General features: G+C 40.2%; 1 protein-coding gene across 2 annotated transcripts in view; it reads right to left on the bottom strand.

Moving 5' to 3' along the window:
* Positions 1 to 10,882, bottom strand: part of Tulp4 (tubby like protein 4) — a 186,359-nt gene that overhangs the window by 76,723 nt on the left and 98,754 nt on the right. For both annotated transcript variants that reach the window (XM_005390523.2, XM_005390522.2), the window contains exon 2: positions 1,943 to 2,071. In XM_005390523.2, coding sequence (XP_005390580.1) covers positions 1,943 to 2,071 — 129 coding nt within the window. The remainder of the gene's footprint in view (positions 1 to 1,942; positions 2,072 to 10,882) is intronic.

Consider the following 10,882-nt stretch of genomic DNA (forward strand, 5'->3'; position numbering starts at 1 on the left):
ACTCACTATTGTCTATTTGTTTTCCTGAGAAACTATTTTGTAGACAATAATATGTAAAATGATAACCATTGATAATTTCCTACCATTTTGTCTGTAATTTGCTAAGTCCCCCCTATTATTATGTTATCCTTCTTTTATTCTTTAAAATAAAAAAAACAAAAAACAAAAAACAGAAAAAAGATTCAATGGAGACTGAGAAAAGTAACAAACGAAAAAAGCCAAGCACACAGTTGGCATGTGTCCTAGCTGCCCTCTCCTTTCTTCCTCTGAGTAATGATTTAAAGCGTTCTTGCCATCCTAAACCTGAAGACAAGTCTCACCCTACACAGGCCTATCTAGGAAAAGAATTTTATCCTTTGGTTACAGGGAGAGCTATGGTATGTTAGAAACCCTCCAGGAAACCTCAAGAGAACTGTGTACTTCTCAGAAAACCATGAAAAGTTACCATCTCTAGGCCTCAAATTTGTTTTTGAGACTACATGGCTACTGTTTCAAGGCAGGTGGGCTCTGCATTAGGGCACCATGAGGTAGGAGTACCACGAAGTATTACAGACACTATAGTAATGCATGATGACAGGTGCTATGTGCAGACAGGGGTATAAACACTTTTCAGGTACATTCTCATTTAATCTTCATAGTGATCCTCTGAGGCAGAGAGAATTATTGTCCCTGTGTTACACATGAAGAAACCCAGACATGGAAAACTGGAATACCTCCAACCTAGAAGTCCTGGAGTGAGATTTCTGGACTATGCTGTCTGACTTCAAAGCTACTGCTCATCCACTCCTAAACTGACCTGAACTTCTCATGGTCATGGAGATTTCCATACTTGCAGCTCTCTTTCAAGAAGGTGTTACCTCCTATTTTTCTCACCCCAGGGAGGTGTGCTTTATCAGAATCAGTCAATACTGTTGTTTATCTACTAAGTAAACACACACAAAAGAATGAATGTTCTGTTTTCACAGAGAGATAGGTTTTTCTTCTGTGATGACATTTTACAGAAACCTTCAGCCAGGTAATACTCTCTGGCAATAGTATCTTCATTTCTAGCAATTTTATGTCACTTTCCTGGTCTGTAACTTTCGAGGTTGGGAAACTTAGTTAAGCAACAGGCAGGACAGAGGAGGATAAGAATCCTATCTTTTGAGAATGTATAGCAAGATACAGGGGAATCATTCTAGGAGAGTTAAGAGTCAAAAAACAAAACAAAACAAAAAACCCAACCCTCATCCCTTGAGGATGCAGGTTCTCAATCCTATATAGTTCTGTCAAATTCACAGGTGAGAACTGTCTGCCCCAACATGTGTCCCTACGCACATGAAGAATGCCAGGCAGCCCATCCATACATTCAAGGGGGAGCTGCATCACAAGCCAGAACAATCCATGCAGCAGTCCTACAAATAGCACAGCTCAGCAAGGTGTCCTTGAAGCAATTATTTTCTTCAAAGCAGAGACAAACTGTATCAGAAAGGAAGAGTAGAAGTTGACAACAGGTTCCCGTATTAATTGAAACTGATAGAAATAAGTGTTAAAAACTCTTTGGTTGGTGAGTACAAGAAATAATCATGTGGCGCTACCAGTGAGAGAAGTATAAAGAGCACAGCACAGGGAAAATACCTTCTAAAAGGGAGCAAGAAAGTGATATGGTAGAAGCACTTCAGAGGATCCCAATTTAACATGTAAGCACAACACTGGGTCAAAAATGATTCACAGATCGCTTATAGCTTGGAGAGTTGTCACAGCAGCAGCCTAGTGGATGAGAAGGAGGTATGATCTCACACTCTCACCTTCTATCAAGTGACTCAAGCTGAATGAAAGGCAAGGTTCTAATTTTATTTATTTTTCTTCTACTTTGTTCCCAAGTTTCAGTGCCACGCAATGCTAATACCTATGCTCTACAACACGGTGTACTTTCATTGCAAGAGGCTTGCTGCCTACTCACCTGAGCCCCTCGATCGTTGACCAGCTCCACAGACCACCTGCCTTCATACTGAATCCATACAAATATTCCTCCATCTGCATCACATGTGGCCAGTTTCTGGTATGGCTCATTCCACCTCACCAGCACAACCTGGAAAACCACAGGGTCAGAGTTATTTCCTCAAAGTGTTCAGACTCTATAGCTAAACAGAATGCAGTCAGTCACAGAGAAAGGCTCAGGGAGCATGAGGGGATTAGTAAAGTGGTGGCTCCAGACACACCTAACACCTGAACAAAGACAAGGCAGGAGGAGTATGGCCATTGCTATAAAATCAGAGGACCACCCTGAACCCAGTAAAGTACATGCTTTTCAAAAATATGCAACAATCCCTCATCTGCTAGTCCTGTGTTGTACAGAGATAATTTTTAACCTTTTTTTTATTTTAAAGAGATAAAAAAAAATTAAAATGACACCAAACTTGAAAACACGATGATAAGAAATTTAAAATGGTTGTTATATTACATATTGAGAAATGATTTTCACAAACTTCATTGTTTTTAAATGATGATACTTATTTAGTACCAAAAAAGAAAAAGTTCTTATTGCATTTTCTGCCAAAAGTGAACATTTCTGTATTTTTCTTGGAATTCCTTATTTCTAAATAGTTCAAGCATCTAAGTACAACCAATATGGAAAAAGACAAAGAAAATTTAAGATGTTTTAAGATTTACCACACAGGAGATCTGAAGAAGTGGTAAGATTCAAATTTTGTGAACAGAACTTAGAAAATTTAGAAAATCTTGAATCTAGACAAATCATTTCCATCTTTCTTATCTTTCACTTGTCTAAAAAAGGTAGAAAGTCTGACATAGTTTGTGAGACTAAGTAAATGCTGAGAAGTCTGAGATCAGCCTTCACAAAGCCCAGTATAATCTGTAAGGGAATAAAGGTTTGGACTGGTCTCAGGAGGCCATGAACCACAAAACCAATACAGTGCTTCAGAGTTGAAGATTGTGCGTATTCCCTAGGGCTGGCTTATCCCGATGACAACGAATGAACCGATTTAGTCAGACACTCAGCACACGTTTATTTCACTGACGCTAGGTGGCTAACACTCAGTTGGATGACACGAACCACTCCTAGTACCCTCGGTAAGTTAAAAGTCAAACTGGAAAGCAAGAATACCCACAAACATACATGCACCACTGACACTGTCAATGAAAAGGATTATCATCTATCAGAAGGAATACTCTTGCTATTCATTGAGAGCCCTGTCTATTCTCAGCATTTTGCCTAGTAAACTCATTATAAGCACTGTGAACACGCAATGCCAGCATAAACAGTTTTGAAATTCTAACTGAAGATTCTGAAGTAGAAGCTGAGCCTTAGGACTGATGGTCAAGGACCCCCACAATTACACCCAGACCACATCTTATATCCATCTGTCCAAAGCATGCTTCCTGCTTTCAGACCAACTTCTTAAAATTCTGTAATTAACACATCTGATTTTACATCTTTAAATGTGCTCAGAGTACCAGGGACTTAGGAGAGACTCCTATGAATGGTCTGATTTAGTCTGCCTTGAGCCAGTGTTGGTTTAACACACTTAGTGATATCACCACTTATGAGATGTATAATAAAATCCTCAATTTTTTAGAGAGGAAGAGTACCACATCTTTTTAAAAACTCTGCAAAAATCAAAGAAATCCCTAGGCTGAGGGATTACCACACTTGTCAACTTGCAAGGATGAGAAACTCCCCAGGTAGCCTCACCTATCCACATGTGCAAGCAAAAATCTCTTCCTTGAGTTTGTCCAATTCTGTAGGGTTACAGCTGACACAGTCCACTGAAGTTACCAGCCTGTAAATGTAGATCTGTGCTGATGAGGAAAGGGATGGGTGTGCTCACCTAATTTTTTTTTTTCCTGGTCTTTTTGAGCCAGGGTCTCACTATGCAGTTCAGGCTGGCCTTGAGCTCACTTTGTAGCCCAGGCTGGTCTCAAACTCACAACGATCCTCCTGCCTCAGCCTCTGAGTGCTAGGATCACAGGCGTGTGCCACCATGCATGACTTTTTGTGTGTGCTCATCTTCAAGTACAGGCATAGAAATTTTGCGATGGTATGCTTCATCAAATGATTAATATACAATTCAAAGTTATGATCCTTGCTAACTTGTGTCTTTGAACTATAAAAGTAGGCTATTTTAAACTCCCAAAGGCATTTTAATGACAGCAAATACTACCCACCTGCCTGCCCAAAAAGAGCCAGACACTGTTAGGCACTAAGGACAGAAATTAGGGCATCTTTGACTTCAAAGGAGTTCTGTTTACTAGACAGGATTAATAGTGTTTTGTGTGCAATTATAGAGTAGTGAACATACATAGTGGGGGTCCTCAATAGAGTAAGAGGATAATAAATTAAGATTCATTTATTTAAGACTAGTTTAAAAATACTCTATTTACAATTACTGATTTAATTTTTTTTTTTTTTTTTTTGGTTTTTCTCCGGTACCAGGAACCGAACTCACGACCTTGCGCTTGCCAGTCAGGCGCTTTGCCGCTGAGCTAAATCCCCAGCCCTTTAATTTTGTTTTTAAAAAATTGAGCCAACAATGAGGGAAATCTCTAAACGACATTGAAGTGTTAAAAACTTCTGACTTTCCACTTAATACAATACTTCCACTTTCCACTTAACACTTAATACAAGTCAATTTAGTAAATTTCTTTCTGATCCAACAGTGATTTGGCCCAAGCCCTATCATCCACAAATGTGCACACAGCTACAATTTGCTCTCTACAGACAAACATTAATCACTGAGGCCCACAATCATTAATGTCCTTCATAATGACTAGTATGGGATAAAATATAAAAATAAGAACATTATATTTACAACTGACCTGCTCTAAAATTACAATTTCCTTAGGTTAACAGTGAGCACATGCCTACTATGAATCTCTCTGTAAAACAGTATCGATCACAAGGTGTCCTGTTTCAGAGGACAAAGATCAGTTTACATTATTCTATGTTTTACCTTTACTAGCCATTGCCATGTAGAGTTGTGCATTTAACATCAACAAAACCCCTCTTCATGAAAACAGCCTGCATAATCACAGCATGACACAAACACAAAAGAACAGAGGTGAAAAAATATTTTAAAATTATTTCTAACGTTAAATTAACGATTTCCTGGTCTTGTAACAACACAGTTGCTGTTGTTGGGTAAACGAAATGTTCACAGACTTGATTTCATCCTTTTGTAATTCTTAATCAGTTGAGAGGCAGTAGTAACAGGAAATGTGGTCCCCACTCGTATTTCTTCACTGAGAGGTCTAACTAGATTAAGTGAGTAGGGGTAACAGCCCTAAACTAGAGACAGACATCTTTTCAGTAATTCTTGGTTTAAAAATGAAGTGAAATTGCTAATGTTGTTTCCTTCGACTAGTGTTCATTCTCATTTCCTCCCCTGTCTACAGTTCACAGCTGCCGCCTTATCTCCCAGCAGCTTATTTCCTGTTCCCTAAATCCTTCCAACCTACTTGGCAATGTCAGTACACACCCAAGTGTTGAGGAATTACCAGCCAGGGGGCCAGCTGGAATCTCAGTTCCCTGAATTACGTGGCAGGGTGCTTTGGATCTACCACGCATTCTAAGGCACAGCTTTCCTGCCTTTTTAGAGGAAAATGGGACTTTTGTTTAGTCTAGGCCTCAAAAAACTTTTGTTTTGGGGGTGTTAGCTGAAGTATGTGCTCTTCTACTAAAAACACGATGAGCTAAGTTTTGACCTATGCCTCTGATTATTTAAAAAAAAAAAAAACCAGGGGCTGGGGATTTAGCTCAGCGGCAAAGTGCCTGCCTGGGCATGCACAAAGTCCTAGTTCGGTTCCCCAAAAAAAAAAAAAAAAAAAAAAAAACCAGCTTGTCACCACTCTATCATTTTATAGTGTCAGTATTATCAATAAATAATTACTGAGACCTATTGAAGATATAAAAACATAGGCAGGACTGCTAAAAACCCTATCTGGGTTATAACCTAAGGCCTCAGGTAAGTCACATACTTCCTGCACCTAGAACCACTTTTAGGGAGAACAAACAAGTGTCAGTTGGGGTTTTTTGTTTGTTTTGTTTTTTGAGACAGGGTCTCACTATGTAGTAGGCTGGCCTTGAACTCACTATGTAGGCCAAGCAGCCTCGAACTCACAGCAATCCTCCTGCCTCAGCTTCCCAAGAGCTGGGATTACAGGTGTGTGCCACCACACCTCGTCATTTGGCTCATATTCTGCCTACTGTGTTCTCTCTTTCACAGTAGCTCATTCTCAAGATGTACCATGTACCCTTTTTCCTACTTTTACTTGGCCCAAATTCACTCTGCTGAGCATGCTTCTTTTTCTACTTTTAATAAATATAAAACCTCCCTACCTTTTGCTCTTGTTTTGACCAATTCTTTCTTCAGCAAGAACCTAGAAAACACCTCTATAAGGAGACTTCAGCACCCTCAAACCCGGTAACATACCTTGTTGAGCCAGGCAGGAACAGGTAAGATTCTTTGGGCACAGTTTGTTTCTCTGTCTCTAAAACCTACGGCTGAGAAGGTCTGGTTTAGTCCCCCACCCCACCCCAGGAAAGCTCCAATCCTTTTCTTATTCCCTTTTCTCCCCAGGATGATCTTTCGTCTCTTGGAAGGTTCAAATTCTTTTAGTTACTGAGAGAGGCAGAGAACTAAAGGGTAGTAAAAATTAATGGAACCTGGGGAACTCAGAAGTTTTTTCATGGCACCAGGAACACTTATCTAGTGTGTCCCACTCTGTGGGAGCAGGGAGGGAAAGCACATGGCCTCTGTGTTTTTCCCAGCTGGTAAGAGAACCACTGGTTCACCTCAAGTTTATTCTCCTTTTCTTTCTTTTCTTATTTTCTGGCCACTCACTACACGCCAGTAACCAGCTGCTCAGACAGCCTGTTAATAACCCAGTTGCAAAACAGATTATTCAGGTTCCATGTGTATGACCTACAATTTAGTACTATGCTTACATTTCTGTTCTCTATCATACTTTGCTGAGCTTTCTCCTTCTCTTGGGAAAAATTCCTATTGGTAACTTGGTCTCCTGCTTGAATAGCCACCTACCCCAGTTTACCCCTTTTTGTGCTCTAAGTCTCATCTGCATTTTTTTTCCTAATGGCCTTTTATCTCTGAGCATCCTTTGTGAGTTGCTTTCTCAGTGCCTTGTTTTGTCCTAGTTCACCTGTCTGCTATGACTGGCAGCCATTTTGGTTTCCCCTAAAATTCTTCAATTTTAGAGAACATATGGACTTCCTCCCCTCTTCTCTTCTAAATTGGGTTAGTTCATTTTCTAACAGAAATTTAGGTAATTTAGAAACATGTGCCTGACGGCCTGAGCAGAACAAAGGAACAGCCAGTAAAGATCAACTCAGGCAGCTGTGGGTTGAGAAGCAGAGTAATAGCCTAGCACTTCTTCATACAGAGAATGGAAATAAAAACTTAAGGTCATTTTAAAAGATGCAGTCTTCTCACTGGCAGAGCTGGCAAAACTAGCCTGTTTTCTCATTAGCCCTCAAGCCAACCTATGGCTACCTTCTCCTGGGGTTAATCCTCTAATGCTAATTTGCTCTCTCCACTCTACTTGGTTTTGCTTTTGGTGTGGTAACTGTGACCTCAAACTGGACTTAAGTTTATGTCCCTATTTAAAAAGATGTGCAACCTTTGTTTGCTAACTACATTTTCACTGTGCCTGACTTTTCATCGTAAGGTTTAACAGACGATTTCCCGGACCTATGCAAGCAGGCCAGGTATCAGTGATTAGTCCCTCCAATACCCTGAGGAGTTATAGTTCACTGATGGAAGTAGCTTTGTCCAAGGACAGATTATGCAGTTGTCAGTTTGCAACAGGTTACTGAGGCAAACTCCTTCCCCCAGGAAACTCTGCTAAAAAAAATAATAATAATAATAATAATAATAATAATAATAACAACAACAACAACAACAACAACTAAAAATAAAAAAGAAAAGAAGCTCATAGCCCTTACTCAGGCACTGATACTAAGCTAAATACTCCTTTCTGATGCTACATAGTGGCAGGGTGGAAAGCAATCTGGAAAGAAAGGGGCTATAACTCTTAAGACAGTCTACCTTCCCAAGTAGGTCCATGTCATTCATTGCAAGGGACCCCAAAGACACATGTCTAAAGTCTCCCTGGGAAATCAAAAGGCTGGCAAAGAGCCAGCAAGGGCAGCCTTACAGGCCCTCAAGACCCCCAGCTTATTCCATGTTCCTGAGGAGCCATTAAAGTGATTCTTTCTCAATGGATGCAGTGGAAAGTTACAAAAACACTATATGGGACATGGCTGCTTAGATTTTCATAGGACTAGAACTAGCAGCAACCACCTGACAGATCTGCAAAGCTTGCCCACTCTGCTTACAATAAGCCCAGCAAGCTCAGATCACCTCCTTAGTTAGAACCTGTATAGAGGAGAGGAACACACTCTGAGGAGGACTAGCATTTAGACTCTACCTAGTTATCACGTCAGAGATTTAAACAAATATTGGTCCTAGTTGACACCCAGACAGAGGCCTTTGCTACCCCTTTAGAAAAGGTTATGAAGATAGTTAAGGTGCTCCTCAAAGAAATCATTCCCCAGTTTGGACTACCTCAGCCCCTTCAGAATGACAATGGGACTTCTTTACTTCTACCTCTTAAAGTAACTCGAGGTGGCAACAGCCTTAGGAATGAAGTACCATCTCAACTTTATGTGGAGACCATAGTCCTCTGGAAAGGTCAAGAGAGCTAACCAAACCTTAAAACAAACTTTGGCAAAACTTTGCCAGGAAACTTCTGAGACCTGGCTCTGGTTATCACCAATAGCCCTCATGAGGATTTGAAACACCCTGAAATCTGAGCTAAGTAAGAATCCACTTGAGATGGTATTGAATATCATCTGGTATTGAATACCTTCTGATAAGGTAGTAGACCCAGAGACCATGAGAGTCATATAATGTCTTACTAATCTAAACCAAGTACCACAGGCTATCTAGTTGTATGGGAATCATGTCCTGCCAACTCCTGGCCCAAGGAGACCACCTAGTGTCTGTCCTAGAGACCAAGTGCTCATTAAGACTTCAAAAAAAGGGACTTCTACAGAACCATTAAAACTGAAATGGCAGGGCCCCTTTCCAGTGATCCTTGCTGCAGTAAAGGTGGCAGAAACAGATTCACCTTTTTTAAGGTAGAGCTAGCCCCACATGAACTGTGTGATGAAAAAGACCACCCACAAGAAGAAAACTATTTCTGTGAATCCTTCTGTAAAGGAGATCTGAGGTTCCTCTTCAAAAGGTTTTTATTTCTTGAACCCAGCTGGTGAGCCTCAATATCCTAAGGCAGTTGCAGAATACATACTCCCCCGTAGGTGTGGACCTACACCCCCTATCAGCAGAAAGTAGCCATATGAAGATGGAGACCTCCACTATCTCAAGACCCCATAAAGAATTATGGGGATTTATGTCTCAGGGTAAAATGAGGCAGGAGACTTTGGTATGGAAAACTACCTGGGGAAGTGGGCATGGGCTATTAATTACAAAGTCCCAGGATACATGCTCAGAAGCAGCATGTATTTGGCAAAAGTTCCCAAAGCTTCGCACATGGAACCAATCAGAGCATGCTATTTTCTGTTCTTCTCATGAGAGTTCAAATTTTCGTAGGATAGACTAGACCTGATACCAGCCTGAGGAGCAGGAGATGCAAAAAGTCACCATTGAGCTCTGTGCTACTGCATTCTCTCTTTCACAGTTGCATGCTATCACCCTGTAGACTGTAATTTTTTCTTTCTTTTACTTGCCCCAAATTTCACTTTACAAAGCATGTTTCTAAACATGTTTCCTACCTTTAATAAATGTAACACCTTGCTTTTAAAAAGAGGTTCCTTTTTGAGATGGGAGCTCTCCAAATGGTGTTGACAAATATATTTATAAAGGAAACTACCTGAGTGAACACACTGTATCATCAATATTCAGATAAAGTTCTCTCAATATAAAAGAATGTAATTTGAATGAACTCAAGTACAAATAGCTCAAATAAAAAATCACTGTGATTATCATCACTCTTTTCTTATTTTGTAACTTACTAAATGAAACAGCAGCCGGCGTGGTGGCGCACGCCTATAATCCCAGCACTCAGGAGGCTGAGGCAGGTTGTGAATTCGAGACCAGCTTGGGCTACAAAGTGCACTCAAGGTCAGCCTGAACTGCACAGCGAGACCCTGTCTAAAAAAAAAAAAAAAAAAAAAAAAAAAAAAAAGAAACAGCAACTTCAATTGCACAAGAAAAAGACTGCTAGCTTTATTTTAGACATACGTGGTCATTTTAACAAAGCATCAAAAGCATCCTGAAAAGGAAGCTACAAGGCATTCATTCAGAACAAGGATGTTTTATAGTTGGCTCCCACATCCTCACTGAAGTGTGAGGAGTATGCAAAAGACCCTTAGAATGATGTCAGGCATACAGGAAACACCCAGTCACTGAGAGTTCTGTACTACTGGTCTGTGAATTCAATGATCCAGAAAACAAAGACTGGTTCATTGCAGTTTTTAAAGGAGAGTATCTTGCGTTTTAACATTAGTTTGAAAGTTAACCCCTCTTTCCAGATCCTCCTGCCACCTATATCTGCTATCCAACTCTGGAGCCAGAAAAAGCACCACCACTGCATGCTCCACAATACCTTCTGCTTCTTGAGCTGGTGGAAAAGCCCTACTTGGACCTACCAAACACTTCCCCTTGCAGTGACCATGGTATTTTCTTTTTTTTCTTTTTAATTTTAAAAATAAAAGGAGGAAAACAGACAGACCACCTTTTACAAAATAGCAAAAGAACAGTACAGACAATACAGAGTTACAAACAAAGTGGTATGAAATTAACAATGCTTCTTGTATTACATATTGATATCTTCAAAGTGGTTT

This window comes from Chinchilla lanigera, unplaced genomic scaffold (genome assembly GCF_000276665.1).
Source record: "Chinchilla lanigera isolate Chin_1 unplaced genomic scaffold, ChiLan1.0 scaffold00038, whole genome shotgun sequence".
Taxonomy (NCBI): Eukaryota; Metazoa; Chordata; class Mammalia; order Rodentia; family Chinchillidae; genus Chinchilla; species Chinchilla lanigera.